This window comes from Lissotriton helveticus, chromosome 12 (assembly GCF_964261635.1).
Source record: "Lissotriton helveticus chromosome 12, aLisHel1.1, whole genome shotgun sequence".
Classification (NCBI taxonomy): Eukaryota; Metazoa; Chordata; class Amphibia; order Caudata; family Salamandridae; genus Lissotriton; species Lissotriton helveticus.
In genome coordinates, this window is record NC_136073.1 from 390,843,370 (window position 1) to 390,860,807 (window position 17,438).

A 17,438-nucleotide genomic window follows, 5' to 3' on the forward strand; every position below is an offset into this window, starting at 1 on the left:
GCGTTTTTTGGGGGTCTGAGGGCCAGGAGGTCTCCTGGCGTGTACCTGAGGCGATGACTAGTGGTGTCGGGCATAGGTTCTGGGCCTAGGGCCGGCTGGGCCCGGACGGGCCCAGACGGGCTTACCTTTGGCGCGCTGGCAGCGCGCCCGCTGCGCGTCCGGTTCAGGCACATTTTGTGAGGGAGAAGGGGGTGCGTGGCCTAACTTCCCTCTGTTATGGCGGCAGAAAGTTTTCAGCGTGCCGCGGCTGCGTTCAAGTCGGCTGCGCGGTGCGATTCGGCGAATGGTGTAGGGGGAGTGCTCAGGGCAGAAGTGATTCACACAGGTAAAAACAGATTTTTAAAATTGCAGTGCTAAGGTTTGCTCGAGTCTCCCGGCTTCCCCCTCAGGAGCTGTCAGGGCTAATGCGTGCGAGTTCAGCAGCGCGACTTATATAGCAGGCGAGGGGGGGCGTGGCCTCAAGAGTGTGGGCGTAGCCTAACTTCCCTCTGTTATGGCGGCAGAACGTTTTCAGCGCGCCGCGGCAGCGTTCAAGTCGGCTGCGCGGTGCGATTCGGCGAATGGTGTAGGGGGAGTGCTCAGGGCAGAAGTGATTCACACAGGTAAAAACAGATTTTTAAAATTGCAGTGCTAAGGTTTGCTCGAGTCTCCCGGCTTCCGCCTCAGGAGCTGTCAGGGCTAATGATATATAACAGTAGGTTGTATTTGACAGCCCTGTAGGCACAGGCAGTGTCTGTTTGCAACCTTTAATCAAACTGACTCACCACCAAACACAAAGGAAACGTTGGCTCAAGAAAACAATTTCAATGAAAAGTGTTTTTTCTTCAGTCACGCAGCCCCACTTCTTTCACTATGTGGCTCAAAAAGATGAACTGCTCCATCTCTGGTTTTACAGAGGGAAAAGCAATCTGTAGCGACCACAGAATAGTAAAAATAGCACTTCTTTGGGTGGAAGGGCTTGCTTTCCACCTCAGCAAGGCTGTGGGTGGAGCCCTTTTTACTGAGCAATGTTTCTTTCACAGCAGCAGTCAAAAAGAAACTGAAGCTGCCGGCTGAAAACAAAAGCTGCTTTCTCTTAGAAATGTAAAGAAAGGGTGCTAAAACAGCATTGCTTGAGCTGAACCAGAGTCCAACAAGAAAAGGCGCAATGGAGCGAGTGGGACCTGGCAGTCCTAGAATGCTCCCTGGGGAAAACGGCAATCGCAACTCAGTTTTTACAACGCTGTGCCATTACATTGCATGCGTTACAACGCATTTGATGTAACTACGCGTAGCCATTACTACACATACCATTACATTGCATGCGCTGTTACAACGCATGCAATGCAATGCGATCCACCTCGTTGTGTAGAAACAGAGGCTCTTCCATTTCCTCACAACGACGTGCACCTCCCTTCGACGTGAAGCAGGAAGCAGGAACCGGGAGCAGAGACGGCGACGTTGGAGAGGAACCACGAGGAAAGAGAGGTATGGGTGATTGTGCTTGGGGTGGGAGGAGTGAGGGTAATGTTCTAGTGTTGTAGTGTTTTAGGGTTAAGGGTAGTGGGGGGATAGGAGTAGTGTGGGTAGTGGTTTAGGATAGTGTTGTAGTGTTTGTGTAGTGGTTTTGGGTTTAGTGTAGTGTTGTTGTGTTTTGGGGGTTTAGGGTAGTGTTGTAGTGTTTGTGTAGTGTTCTAGGGTTTAGGGTAGTGTTGTAGTGTATGTGTAGTGTGTTAGGTTTTAGGGTAGTGTTGTAGTGTAGTGTTTTAGGGTTGAGGGTAGTGTTGTAGTGTTTGTGTAGTGATTTAGGGTTTAGGGTAGTGTTGTAGTGGTTGTGTAGTGTTTTAGGGTAGTGTTGTAGTGTAGTGATTTAGGGTAGTGTTGTAGTGTTTGTGTAGTGTAGTGCTTTAGGGTTTAGGGTAGTGTTTGTGTAGTTTAGTGTTTTAGGGTAGTGTCAGGGGAGTCGTGTAGGGTAGTGTAGTGATATTGTAGGGATTCCGCAAGCAAGCGGTGCGGCGATCTCACCCAGCGACGACAGGCTCTGCGACGACGCTCGCAGCGATATTAGACTTTCCCGCACCGGTCTGGTACGTCCCGCAAACGAAGGATGCGACGGCTCTGGCAGCGGCAAGAGGTGCTGCGATGATCTCGGCCTTCGTAGCGGTGGGAATTTCCTCGCACTGTCGGGGATGCGCTCCGCAGCAAGCGATACGATAACTTTTCAATTGCAAAAGTCTCTCAAGCTTAGTTTCAAGCTTCCCAGCACAGGTACAACTTCCAGATGCCCCACAACTGGATCAAGCACTCTAGGAAGGACAGACCTCTCTCAGCAGAGTTCAGGGAAGTTGGGGGTGAAGTCCTTTTGTTCCTGGTACTTCAGAACAGGGAGCAAGCTCTTCTCAGGCCCTTGGAGATTCCTTCAAGACAGGGGACACAGCACCACAGCAAAGTCCTTCCCCTCTCCTTGGCAACAAAGCAACAGCAGGTCAGTCCAGCAGAGCAACAGCAGGACAGTCTCCCTTCTTCAGTTTCAGCTTTCTCCTTGGCAGAGGTTCCTTCTTGATTCCAGGATAATCTAATTTTCTGTTGTCAGGGGTCCTGTACTTATAACCCTAAAAGTCCTTGTTCTCTTTGTGCAACTAGGCCCTGAGCCCGGTCTGAACCAGTTTTGGGTGTTGCTTGAGCACTTTGTTTTCCTGGCTTCTCCTTTCCTTTCAGAGTGAGGGGCAGGGTCGTCAGCCGCCCAGCAGGAGGTGGAGCCAGCATTGTGTAAGGCAGGCACAGCCCTATTCAGGCCCAGGTGCTATCTCCTCCCACCACTCAAGTTGCAAATGCATTCATTCAGCCTAGTGCTGACTCAGCCAGCCTCCTGGGGAATCCCCAGCCCCTGTCACTCTCAAACCAGACAGTCAATACACAAACAGGCCAAGGCACACAGAAGGGTCAGACAAGAGAACAGCAACTTTCTAAAAGTGCTGTTCTCAAACACAGGATTTAAAAACAACCTTTCCTAAAAGATGTGTTATTAAATTCTGAGCTCAGGGATACTAGACTATTATGCCCTATCTTGTTCCTATGAGAAGAAATGCTGGTAGCCACTGTAGCCAGCATCCCCCATGTTAATCTATGGAGCAAGATAGCCTTACAATAGTGAAAAACAAAAATGGCTGCCATTCACTACCAGAGCATGTCACCTGCACCAGTACATGCTCTACCTTTCACATACACTGCACCCTGCCCAGGGGGGTACCCTTGGGCCTTCCATAGGGGTGACTAATGTGCACAAAAAGGGAAGGGTTAGGCCTGGTCAGTGGGGACACTGACCAGGAGGACATGGCAGTTCACAGACTGCACACAGGCACTGCGGTGGCAGGCCTGAGACACCATTTTGGGGCTACTCATGTGGGTGGCACAATCAGTGCTGCAGGCCCACTAGTAGCATTTGTCATCACCAGCCCTGGCACACCCAGTGCACTTTACTAGGGACTTCTAGGCGATACAAATATGCAAATCATGTATATCCAATCATAATAACAATTTACACAGAGAGCATATGCACTTTAGCACTGATCAGCAGTGGTAAAGTGCGCAGAGTCCTATTGCCAACAGCCACGGGTCAGGAAAAATAAGGTAGGAAGAAGCAAAACGTTTGAGGATGACCCTGCAAGAAGGGCCAGTTCCAACAGCCATCACATCTCTTATTGATGTGCAATTCATACATGTCATTTGGAGTTAGAGTAGAATCATGCACAGCCTCAAGAGCTCTTCATATCCGAAGGAAGAAATGGTGTGATTGCCACTTCAATCCTTCCTTCTAAAAGAAAAGCTAATATTTGTGGTTGTCATTGAGAATAGTGCCATACCAGTGGGGAACATGTGGCTATTATTATTTCGTAATGATTAGCCAAGGGATCTTTGAACCAAAGTAGTGCTCCTATGCTCACAACAATTCTAATTTCAGAGTTTATGTTGGGGAAATTCAGATTACTCCCAGTTCTTAATTTGGGTAAAAAAAAGAGGTACCTGCAATTTTTGTTTCTTTTTGGAGGCTGATGGCTAATACCACAACTGGAGTTTTCACTTCTACTTCTGGTGCCAGCTTCTGCCTCCATGTACAATGCCCTAAGCCAGATTGTTGTGTGTCAGCACAACGAGCATGCCTGCCTTCCTCAAGAGGGTTTTGGAGAGGATAAGCTACAAGAAAGGCTTCAATAAATTGGGTCAAATGGTGCTATTTACAGCCCAGCTTCAACTAAATTAGCTAGAATGTCAAAGCATATGAGGACACTCATGAATTATGTCCATAATCTGTCCGAGAAAAAGGAGACCTGTTAGAACTGAGGTCTCTAGTTGGCTGAGGTAGGTACCTTAGTCCAAATAGGGACCCTTGCTTATAGTCAGGCAAAGGAGGGACATACTCTTAGATAACCCCTGCTCACCCCCGCTAGCTTGGCACAAGCAGCCAGGCTTTTCTCCAAGGCAATGTGTAAAGTATTTGCAACCACACTCCCAGTAACACAGTGATAACACCACAAATGGACACCACACTGATTTAGGAAAATAGCGGTATCTTTAGCAAGAAGAAATACGATGAGACCAAACGATCAAGATATCCAGCACATGCGTATTTGTAATATTTCAATGGGCCTGTGATTAGGCCAACACTCACTTGTAGGTTCTTGCGGTCTTAATGAGCAGTTCACGATGATCTAATGCAGTCGCAATGCTATGCAGTAGGTAATGTAGAAATAAGACATTCCTTAATGCAAGTACTAATGTGGTTCGTAAAGTAAGTAATAATGCAGTCCGTAATGCAAGTAATAATGCGGATCGTAAAAGCAAGTAATAATGCAGTTCGTAGTGCAAGTACTAATGCGGATCGTAAAATAAATTAATAATACAGTTTGTAGTGCACGTACTAATGCGGATCGTAAAAGCAATTCGGCCCGATCGCGGTGCTAGTGAAGGTTTCTATGCCACTCTTGGCTGACTCGCGGTCAGCGACTGCCAAAATATGCCCCCAATACTGTTATGAAGAAAACAAAGTGCAGCTCCACAATCCGACCCCGGTACTGCCACTCATCGGCGAGTATGGGCCACAATACTGACTTGAGTGGAGGCTCGCACTGCAAAGATGGGAAAAGGCGAGAGCGGTCTCTCGTAGCACACACTCCACACCAGGCGGCGACACATGCATGCTCGCTGAGCGTTACCTGAGGGGGTGCAGTCTCTCTCTCTCTTCCCTGGCTTGGGCGTCACACTGTGCGGCTTCGGGTTGGCGGCAGCTGCTCTGTGCAGTGAGAGTCTGGCTACCAGGCGACGGCCTCACAGCTGATTGGCTCCCGGCACAACTCCATTGATCTTGGGCAAAGGACCTCAGACCCAGGATGGTGAAGGTTCACAGGTCTCTTCTTGGCAAAGGCAGGCTTGGGCTGGCGGCAGTGATTTCTCATGGCTCCCCCTTGGGACGACGGTCTGGGCCGATGGCGATAACAATCACAGCACTTCTGGTCACGCTGCCGATCGAAGCAGAGCGCAAGACTGCTCCAGGGCACACGGTCATTGGGCAATTCTCATGAAGGTCTCAGGCTGCAAAAAGCACATGAACAAAGCGTAGCTGAAACACACTTGGAAACTTTGATATTCCTGAGTTTCCACAACAGGGAGCCAGCTCCTCTCTGGCCCTTGTAGACAAGTTACTTAAGGACACAGCAAAGTCCTTTCAGGCAGGGGGACACAGCACACAGCAAAGTCCCTTGTCCTCTCCTTAGTCAAATCAGCAAACTGCAGGCCAGCTCCAGAACACACAGCAAGGGCAGTCCTTCTCTTCAGCTGTTCTTCCTTGGCAGAGGTACCTTTTGATCGCGAAGTAGTTTCAATCCTTTTTCAGGCTTGAGTTCAATCTTGAGTTCAGGGGTTTCTTCTCTCACATGTATACCTCTAAAGGCCTTTCAAGTCTTAGTGTTCAGGGGTCTCTGAGCCCGGTCCAAACCAGACCTGTGTGTCTTCCTTCCAGTGCACACCTTCCTTCTTTCATAGTGAGGGTCTGGGCCTCAGACACTCCACAGGAGGTGATGCCATTTTTTTGTCGCTGAAGGACAGCCCTTTTCGCATCAAAGGGGATACTCTTTTCACCACACCAAATGCAGGCCAGTCTGTTGCTGTCTCACCTACTCCTCCCTGGTGTCAGGACACTTCGCAGACAGGCAATACACAACCAGGCAGAGGAACGCAGGATGGTTAGGACAAGAAACTAGCCACTTCTAAAAGCGTGGTTTCTAAGCACACAATTCAAAAACCATCTCCACAAAAAGATGTCTTTTTAAATTCTGAGTTCAGGCACACTAAACTCCGTCTCTCCATCTTATGCCTATAGGAAGATATGCTCAAAATGTGTGACACAGCATTCCCCATTCTGTCCTAAGGGCAAGATGGCCTTGCAACAGTGAAAAACGAGTTTGGTAGTATTTCACTATAAGGACATGGTACTCACATACACTGCACCCTGCCCAGGGGAATACCTTGGGCCTCCTATAGGGGTGTCTGATGTGCATTAAAAGGGAAGGGTAAGGTCTGGCAAGTGGGTGCACTTGTCAGGACAACAAGGCAGTTGACAAACTGTGCGCAGGCACTGCAGTGGAAGGCCTGAGATCTCTTTTTAGGGCTACTTGTGTGGGTGGCACAGTTAGTACTGCAGGCCCACTAGTAGCATTTACATTACTAGCCCTGGCACACATAGTGCCCTTTACTAGGGACTTTACTAGTAAGACAATCATACCAATTATGGACAACCAATTACAATAACACTTTATACAGGGAGCACTTGCACTTTGACACTGATCAGCAGTGGCAAAGTGCCCAAAGCATCTAAGTTAGCAACACAATGTCAGAAAAAGGTCTAGGAGGAAGGCAAAAAATTTAAGGAACTTCAGCCAAAAAGAGCCAAGTCCAACAGGACCTTTATCAGATTGTGTACTGCTCACAGACTTTGAGACATCAGATATAGAACACTGGATGGATTTCCACTGTAGTTGTAGACCTGAATCTGTTTCTCTTGGCACTCTCCCCTTTTGAGGACTGCCTGGCTGTGTGTGGTACAGCGTGTTATGTTATGCAGATTTTTTGAGCGAACTATCACCCACCCTGCCAACTGCTGTGTCCATGCTTCTCAGGCACATGTATCACAGGTTTGATCTTCTAGGTCCCGCCTACTGAGCTCTGATTAATATAACTCAAGCCTGCCCTGCAACACCCTCTGCACCTCACTCACAGCAACAGACTTGTTCTGATTGGGTATTTTCAAAAATACCTATTCTCATCTTTTAACAAACCGGATATAGCGACATGGATTAGCAAATTTAGCGGCACAAATATGGAAATTTTGCAGCACAAATATGGAAATATAGCAGCAATTTTGCTGCATTTTATTTGGCAGTTTTTCCTATAACAAACACAGATATCTTCGTTTTTGAGTTATTTAACAACATGATGCTATGTATATTTGGTTTATTTACAATGTAGACACTTTGTTTGGCTTCAAGGCTACATATATACATATAGGACATAAACATGTTAATGAATAAATGCCCACAGAACCTGTATGCTTGTCGTGTTAATCTTGCAGTTCTTCTGAGCAGTCCAAATCTAGCCCAATATTGTACTGCTGATTATAATGCAAAAACAATAATGCCCGGATGGATTGCTCTGAGAGGGACCGTCGTCGGCTGACAAAATAATTTTGTAGATGCTGTTGCTCCTTTCAGCATCTGCAGAACTGGTCACACAGTCCTTGTACACAGCTGCAAGCTGTGAAAGGACTGTAATGCGGTCAGCCATCCCACGCCAAAAGAGGTCAGTGTCAATCACCCCAGAAACAGATGCCTGTACTGCTTCTGGGCCTACATGTTCAAAGTAGAGGCAAAGCTCCTGATCGGGAACTTTGCTGAAACCAGGGATGGCAGAATATGCACTCTTGTCCTTAGGCAGGATGCAGAGTTCGTTTTTAAATTTTATTCTGAACTGTCCAGCGTCTACAGAGGAGGCTTAGATTATGCCAATTTTGTTGGCTACATCCAGTGCATCATAGTCTGGAGCTAGACGCACATATGCCTTCTTCTCGCCGTCTGGCCTGATCAGGGTGTTGACCTTGGCAACATCAATATCATAAAGCTTCTTTACAGCCTGTTTGATCTGGTGCTTGTTAGCCTTGACATCCACAATGAAGACCAGCGTGTTGTTATCTTCAATCTTCTTCATGGCAGACTCCGTGGTAAGAGGGAACTTGATAATCGCATAATGGTCAAGTTTGTTCCTACGAGGAGCACTCTTCCTGGGATACTTCGGTTGCCTCCTTAACCTCAAGGTCCTCGGCCTCCTGAAAGTGGGGGCTGTCCTAATTTTCTTCTTCTTGTGACTGTGTACCCCCTTAAGAACAGCCTTTTTAGCTTTCAAAGCCTTGGACTTTGCTTCAGTTTTAACAGGGACAGCTTCCTTCTTGGCCTTCGGTGCCATGTTGGGGGGGATGCAGAGTTGTGCAGGATTGAAAAGGCGCAAATGCTTCAAGAACCCAAGCCTGGTTGGGCCTCCCCCATGTATTTGCCCACCTTTTCCAGAGAATTTTCAAAAGCTTCATTAAGCTGGGTTGTTATCTTTTTTTTCTGTGTCAGAGTTAATTTAGCATACACAAAGGGGGTGTATAGAGTAGACCACACAAGCAAAACACAAAACATAACATAAATACCCCAATCAGGAAAATTGCTCTGTTTGGAAAAACTGCCCTCACTCACATACCGAAGTACGTGACATGCTTCATCATTGGGCCTGCTTACAATTCGCCCTGGTGTAGCCACACTCAGGGCGGGGCATAAGGGAGGGGGAAAAAATAATAAATTCCACTTAACAGGACGTACAACCAGAGTCATTCAACATAGGACAACACATAAAATGAATAGCGGTGAAAGCCGTGCAAACACCCAGTGACCAAAACTGTAAGTGCGACCAAAAGTGCAGTGCAAGGGAAGTGCTTAAAACCGATTAGGGGTGCCAACCAAACAAGTGTCTTTATTAAACTTTCCTTGGTACCCCTATCAGGATTAAAAATAAGAAAGGGATAGGAAATGCCTTAAGGAGAAAATTAGGAATCTCAAGGCTTCCCTCCTACCACTGCTGAAGTCAACATGTTTCAACTGTTTACTATGTGCCTCTATAGGTCACTTCGGTCTTCTTCAGGACTGTCGCAATCAGTGCCACTCTGGGTCCTCCCGTAATTCGGACGATGGATCCCAAGGAACAGGCAGGTCCACTGGATCCGTACCCTTCCTACGTTATGTGTGGAGACTGATCCCTGTAGTGCTGGAATACATTCACTGCAAGAACACAAAGGGAGATAATAGAAACAATCATTTAAGCTTCTACTCTCTTCCTGTCCATCTACTATTATCAAGCCTCCTCAAATTGAACCTACGTCAAACGAGTACTGGTTAGGCAAAAGTACCCAAGGGTCTGCTCATAGTTTACTGCCTATTCCTGGGACATGCCCTCCTGTTTATTTGAAGCATTCGACACTATTCGTCCGTTGCCTCAAGGTTTTTCAACCTCAATACACCGTGTGCATCCACGCATCTTCAGGACCCCCCTCTCTCTATGTACACTTAGGGCCCCTCACACTCACATCACACACACCCTCATAACTCGCATCAAAAGGTTAGAATGCCTGGCAAAATTAACATTAATGTCTGCTCCCGTTTTGTTTACTCACCGAGTTTATGAGATCCATAAACCCGAACTGGTGTCCGGCAGGGAGGTAGCCAGAGAACACAACCTGTAAAAAGATAATCAGAGTGGAAGTGTTACCTTCAGTTCACCCGTCCCCCGAGGTACACCGAAGGTCTAATGTGCCCTCCATGTAACGAGCACTTCATTGCCATACTCTGGTCCCATCTATTTAAAAATGCCCATGTGATCACCCCTTGAGCCCCCTCCTTACTGTTCCGTAGGCACACCGTCTCCTGTTAGCCTGTAATCCGTGACACCGCGCGGATGGTGGGCGCGGTGTCGGTGTAGAGATTCTTAAAGCCATCTCCAGAGGTCCGCGTCCCACGTGACCACAAAGTCGACTTTCTGACGCGGCGTGCTCTGTCCATGCAATGTATTCAGGATCATGGGAAATGTAGTTCATAAGGGCGGATCGACTAACTTTGCCGGTTCTCGCCGCCTATGCGTCATTCTCAACAGAACTGATTAAAATTTTTGCCGAGGGTCAGATGTCAAGTGTTGACAATGGTGAGAGTAGTGTGAGAGGTAAAGTTTTTACCGCTAGGTGCTCAATCAACTGGGTCCCGTTGATTGTCTGCCCTAAAAACATATCTCTCTCTCATTCCAAGGTCCCCATCTAAATTCACAATGAAGGTGATATTAACCTCCTGGTGGTTGCTAAAATGCTGCCATCACGTTGACGTATGGGTTATAAATACTAGACCTTCGCCCCCTGTTGAATATATAACTGGAGAGTACATAGATAATTAAAAAATGAATAAACTCCGGAACTAAAAGGGGTGGGACTCTTGATGTATTCAGTGTCATATAAATATGGGCATAGTATGTCAAGGATTCTCTCACACTCCTGCTATGTCCAGGTGGGAACGTGCTAATATCAGTATCTGTAAGTTTTCAGGAGGCCGGTCACAGCATAGAAGACCTAAGATGGACCGTGATAGAAAGGGTCCAATTGGGTAGACATCAAGCAGAGGATCAGAGGCTCCTACTCCGGCGGGAGCAAAGATGGGTGTATCGCCTGAGGAGCCATGTGGTGGGACTCAATGATGATATCCCATGGCAGTCATTAAGCAGACAATAGAGACTTGCAGATACGGGACCCAGTTGATTGAGCACCTAGCGGTAAAAACTTTGCCTCTCACACTGCTCTCACCATTGTCAACACTTGACATCTTACTCTAACATTCTGTGACCCTCGCCAATAATTTAATCAGTTCTGTTGAGAATGATGCATAGGCGGCGAGAACCGGCAAAGTTAGTCGATCCGCCCCGATGAACTACATTTCCCATGATCCTGAATACATTGCATGGACAGAGCGCGCCGCGTCAGAACGTCGACTTTGTGGCCACGTGGAACGCGGACCTCTGGAGATGGCTTTAAGAATCTCTACACCGACACCGCGCCCACCATCTGCGCGGTGTCACGGATTACAGGCTAACAGGAGACGGTGTGCCTACGGAACAGTAGGGAGGGGGCTCAAGGGGTGATCACATGGGCATTTTTAAATAGATGGGACCCGAGGATGGCACTGAAGCGCTCGTTACATGGAGGGCGCATTAGACCTTCAGTGTACCTCGGGGGACGGGTGAACTGAAGGTAACACTTCCACTCGAATTATCTTTTTACAGGTTGTGTTCTCTGGCTACCTCCTGCCGGACACCAGTTCGGGTTTATGGATCTCATAAACTCGGTGAGTAAACAAAAAGGGAGCAGACACTAATGTTAATTTTGCCAGGCATTCTAACCTTTTGATACGAGTTATGAGGGTGTGTGTGATGTGAGTGTGAGGGGCCCTCGTGTACATAGAGAGAGGGGGGTCCTGAAGATGTGTGGATGCACACGGTGTATTGAGGTTGAAAAACCTTGAGGCAACGGACGAATAGTGTTGAATGCTTCAAATAAACAGGAGGGCATGTCCCAGGAATAGGCAGTAAACTATGAGCAGACGCTTGGGTACTTTTGCCTAACCAGTACTCGTTTGACGTAGGTTCAATTTGAGGAGGCTTGATAATAGTAGATGGACAGGAAGAGCGTAGAAGCTTAAATGATTGTTTCTATTATCTCCCTTTGTGTTCTTGCAGTGAATGTATTCCCGCACTACTTCGATCAGTCTCCACACATAACGTAGGAAGGGTATGGATCCAGTGGACCTGCCTGTTACTTGGGATCCATTGTCCGAATTATGGGAGGACCCAGAGTGGCACTGATTGCGACAGTCCTGAAGAAGACCGAAGTGACCTATAGAGGCACATAGTAAACGGTCGAAACATGTTGACTTTAGCAGTGGTAGGAGGGAAGCCTTGAGATTCCTAATTTTCTCCTTAAGGCATTTCCCATCCCTTTCTTATTTTTAATCCTGATAGGGGTACCAAGGAAAGTTTAATAAAGACACTTGTTTGGTTGGCACCCCTAATCAGTTTTAAGCACTTCCCTTGAACTGCACTTTTGGTCGCACTTACAGTTTTGATCACTGGGTGTTTGCACGGCTTTCACCGCTATTCATGTTATGTGTTGTCCTATTTTGAATTACTCCGGTTGTACGTCCTGGTAAGTGGAATTTATTATTTTTTCCCCCTCCCTTATGCTCCGCCCTGAGTGTGGCTACACCAGGGCGTTTTGTAAGCAGTCCCAATGATGAAGCATGTCATGTACTTCGGTATGTGAGTGAGGGCAGTTTTTCCAAACAGAGCAATTTGCCTGATTGGGGTGTTTATGTTATGTTTTGTGTTTTGCTTGTGTGGTCTACTCTATACACACCCTTTGTGTATGTACATTTGAGACTTCTGGGGGCCAGGGGTGGTGGAGTCTAAACCTATATGACCCTCACCCCTTTTCTGTGCTGAATAGAGTTAATTTAGCCCCTGCAGTGGTCGGTAGAAATGGTTGTAGTGACTCCAGAGTGAGCACTGAATTGTTTGTTAGGTCCATGTGAAGGTCCTCCAAATAATCATACACCTTCATTGTCAATGGTGTCTGACTCTGGAATAAGTCCATCAGATGTAAAATGTTTTGGCATTTTTCGGCCACGATGTCCAATTGCACTTTAATACAGTTTTTTTGGTCTCTGTTCAAAATCCTTTGCAGAATTTCAAGGGAAGCTGGGGGAGACTTGCTGAGTTGCATCTCAGACTCAACAAACCCAGCATAGGCTTCAAAATGCTTGCAATGGTAACGAACAGCAGCAAACCAAGAATTCCGCCTGGTACTGCAAGGGTCAGATGCCATCCGTGGTTTCATCCCATGGTTCTCAGCAAGATGGTGTAGGTACCTTCTCTTTCTGCTACCGGCCATGTAAAAGATGCCCGAGAAGTACAGAAGGAAAGCATTTAGCTTCACAAAAGGCTTCCTAAATGACTCTCCAATATGGTTCATTATGTGTGCCAAGCAGGTGATATGTATGGAGTTTGTGTACAGATTTCTCAAAACAGTGTTGTATGCCTTGAGCATGTATGCCGCATTGTCAGTGTTAAAGGAAATAACGTCCTGAAAGGCTATGCTGTACTCTGTGAGCACCGTCACAACTGCTTGCACTACAGTCCCATGGTTGCACTGTGAGAGGAACACTGTGTCTGGTAGGTGAATGTGGATCTGACGGCCACCCTGCGCAGAGACCACTGCAAATAATACATTCAATACACAACGCCCTTCGACATAAGTGTTTCATCAGATATAACACTGATCTTCTGATCTTGCAAGTGTTATTTCAGCTCGTTCTTTGCTACTATATATCTCTCTGGGAGATAACGTTCTTGAAGCTGATGACTTCCAGGTATTGCTCCACCATTTCGTACTCACTCATGGAGAAACTTGCGCAACACAGGGTGGTCGGTTTTGCTTAGCCGAATGTTCAGCGCTGTGCAGACATTGACCCACTCACTTATAATTTCCTGGTATGAGACAGCAGCAGCTGTACTCTTTGTGAAAAGTGAGTTCACAGTCATCTGACGGGCACGTTTTGGCAAAGATTGAGGGTCTGGATCATCTGAACAGCGCTTCAAGTTTTTTTGGGACCGCACATGCATATCAACTGAGTGTTTCCGGATGTGGTCCACTGCCACATTGCACACACTGCAAAACAGCATGCCACCATCAGCATGCATCACGGCGCTGTACTCTTTGGCCCGATCTGCTGCGGTTATATGGGTAGGTAGATGTGATCGGTGCTTCACAGTCTTCACAGGCTGCAGAAACTTCTCCATCGTGCTTTTGTTGTGGTGGCTTGTTGCTCCCTTGGAATCCAAAAGATCTTAGACTTGTGGCGCACTCACATAACTCACCTAGAAATATATTTGGTGTTACTAGATGTGTTCCAAAGGGTAAAAGGACATTGCATTTGTTGGATGGAAAGTTAAGAAAACGTAGGTTAAACATGTTTAAAAATGCATGTAACTCTGAACCAAAGTTGCATACGCGGCGCGTTAACATACAGGTAGGCAGAGGTCCTTTGAAGTGAAATGGAACACTTGTGTGGTCCCGCTAGGCAACTTTGAGTTGTCTGTGGAGGGCAGTGGGGGTGCGAGGTAAACATAAAAAACATAAGGCAAAAGTGTTTCCCCCCAAAAAACAACCGTGCCCCAAAGTGTGTGCAAATAAAAAATCGCATTTGGGCAAAATGGGAAGAAGTGGAAGGATGAGCCACCTGCAAAGAAAGTGAAACTTAACTGCTCAAAACAAATTTGTACAAGTGTACTTTGTAGGAGCAAATAAGCCGGCGTTTACACTCGGACGGGGGTCAACAGTGCTTAACGGGTGTCTAGGGAAAATTCCAAGACAGCCCCAAACCACCCCCAAGAAATATAAAAAACAAAATTACAATTATGAAACCCACATGATCTCGCAGAATCCCATCACCAAACCATGCACAGCGCTCCCACCCATCGCAAGTAGGACTTCACCAATATGGGTGGCGACTTCAAGCTTCTGCGCTTCAGCATATGTGGTATTCATCTCCCCGAAAGTTTACAGAAACCAAAACGTACCCGTTCTGTGCAGCAGAAAGCATATATTAGACGGCCCAATGGCTCTTCAACCAGCAGATTCTTTCCTCCGGGACTCTACAAAAAGAAGAAAAGAGTTACAACAGGCTTGGCTAGCCCTTCCCATGGCACCTGTCCCACATCACTGCCACCTCCCCCACTACGCCTCTTTAAAAACCACAGCACCCCCATGTGCCCCCTGGGCCCGCATGACCAGCTGGCCCAAAAAGATTGCCACTCTGGGCCCGCCACACACTGGACATGCGGCAGGGACAAAACTTACCTGTGCTCGGCACCGGCTCTTGAACCAGTAAATTCTTTCCCCCGGGACTCTACAAAAAGAAGAAAAAAGAGTTACAGCAGGCTTGACACGGCACCCCCATGTGCCCCCTGGGCCAGCATGACCAGCATTTGTTTAAAAAAATATATATAATGGCCCCCAGGGCCCGCCGCGTGTCCCATGTGTGGAGGGCCCAAAGAATGCCACCTGGGCCCGCCGCACACCGGGCACGCGGCAGGCCCAACATGTTCATAATTAAAAGAAATTTCCCCCCAAATCCCGCTATGTGCCCCATGTGCAGGCGGGCCCAAAGAATGCCACCTGGGCACACCAGGCTTGCGGCGGGCCCAACATTGACATATTTTAAAAGAATTGCCCCCAGGGCCCACCACGTGCCCCGTGTGCATCGGCCCAAAGAATGCCACCTGGTCCCGCCGTACACCGGGCATGCGGCGTACCCAAAATTTACATATTTAAGAAAAAATTGCCCCACAGGGTCCACCGCGTGCCCTGTGTTCGGCGGGCCCAAAGAATGCCACCTGGGCCCGCTGCACACCGGGCACGCAGCGGGCCCAACATTTACATAATTAATGTGCCCCACGAGGCCCACGGCGTGCCCTGTGTGTGGCGGGCACAACGAATGCCACCTGGGCCCGCCGCACACCGGGCACGCGGTGGGCCCAACATTTACTTATTTTTTTAAAAATTGCCCACAGGGCCCACCATGTGCCCCGTGTGCAGCGGGCCCAAAGAATGCCACCTGGGCCCGCCGCACACCGGGCACGCGACGGGCCCAACAACAAGAAGGCAGCAGCAGCTCAGGTCAGGAGACCTACCTGGGAACCCTTCAGCGCCAGCCAGAGAATGAAGAAGAAAAAAGCAGCAGCAGGGCAGGTGAAGGGTGGAAGGGTGTAAATAAGCACTCCACCTCGCCTGCCTGCTGTGAGGACTCGAGGACCCCTCCTTCTATTGGCTCCATGGCGAGAGCCACCGGGCGCCACTGGGCCAATAGAAGGGGTCAGATTTTACGGGCAGTTTTGTAAAAAATTGCTGCATTTTTACAAAACTGACGATTTCGCAATTTTTTGGGGATGAAATCGCTAAATCCTGGAGGGTCTGATATACTGCTGCCAGCAAAGATAAATTTATTGAAGGCTGGAAATGACAAGTAAAAGGGTGTACGATCTAGTTTGGCCTACCTGGGAGGTGTTGGATGAAGTGCGTGAGGTTGAGAGACATGTTACAAACCTATCTGTGATGAAAGGGCCTGTGCTTTAAATGCATTCCAATGTGTCACATTGGGTGGCACAGAAAGATGGCTAGTCTCAAAGCAAGCGATTCCCTATAGACTGGTATTTATGACTGTTGTGAGAAGTCATACTATGAGCCAACCAACCAACACTGTCATATGTTAGAAAGCTGTAGTATTTTGATGGTTAACTATAACAAAGAAAATGTGGATAAATATCGGGACTTTATGTGAAAAAGATTACCTTAGTATTCACTTGTGAAAAATCTTATTTTAACAACAGATAACATGCATAGGTTAATGATTTGACAAATCCCATTGAAGCCAGAGTTTCCCATATGTACGCAGTTTTTCTCAGTCCCCAATTAAACAATGATCTGTAATGAAAAATCTGTGTCCCATCCAGGAGACATCTTTTGTGCCACAGAGAAATGAAGGTCATCCATTTCATATTTACTGCCTGAAAAAGATCAAAATCAAAGTTGTTGCTGGTTGATTTATGGCGAGACAGAGTGGGTGAACTGTGGACGAATCCTGGCCCACACTAATAAGTGTTGGTTGGCCGGCTGGCAAACCTTGACTACTGGTTGCACCATTATCAAAACAAACCTGGTGTGACACTCATTTGATCACTGCATTTTGAAAGCATGAGGTGCTGTTTGCCATTGTGCTCAGTAAAATTGGTCTTGCTAAATAAACGTCACCTTTGCTGTTAAAAGAACATTGTTTTTTCCTGACTGAATGATTCTCAAGTTTATTTGCTGACGCTTGTCAATGGAGATCCACCGGCACCAGGAACATTCCGTCACCCATGCCTTCACTCCATGAACTTGTTGGGCTGTACCTTAAAACGGCAGCTTTTTGCCAATTAAACTCTTTGTACTCAAAATGGTTGACAATAGTTGGAGATTAAAGTATTATTTTAGTGCTCAGTATATATGTTTTTGCTTCCAAAAAAACTACTCCATTATTATGTTTTATGTGGTGTTTGCACTTTTCCACTCAATACATCATTTACTTTGGATATTGAACTGGCTATCTACCTACTGTGATCCTAGAAATGTTCCTATAATTGTTTTTGTTGATTAACTCAATCTAATAAAAGGCACTTTGATGGTGGTATTCACTAGTATTCTTCTCAAAAGCGGAGCCCTCGTAAACAATTCTGTAGTTGACAGA

The 17,438-nt window shown here is 47.1% G+C and overlaps 2 protein-coding genes across 2 annotated transcripts in view; one reads left to right on the top strand and one right to left on the bottom strand.

Annotated features, from left to right (window-relative positions):
* The window catches only part of CHST8 (carbohydrate sulfotransferase 8), a 1,263,676-nt gene that overhangs the window by 135,482 nt on the left and 1,110,756 nt on the right, over nt 1-17,438 (top strand). The gene's annotated exons all lie outside the window — the stretch shown is intronic.
* Nucleotides 7,975-8,495, bottom strand: LOC144798345 (large ribosomal subunit protein uL23). The gene has a single exon (XM_078669181.1). The coding sequence runs from the start codon at nt 8,488-8,490 to the stop codon at nt 8,023-8,025; it is 468 nt and encodes a 155-aa protein (XP_078525307.1). The 5' UTR covers nt 8,491-8,495; the 3' UTR covers nt 7,975-8,022.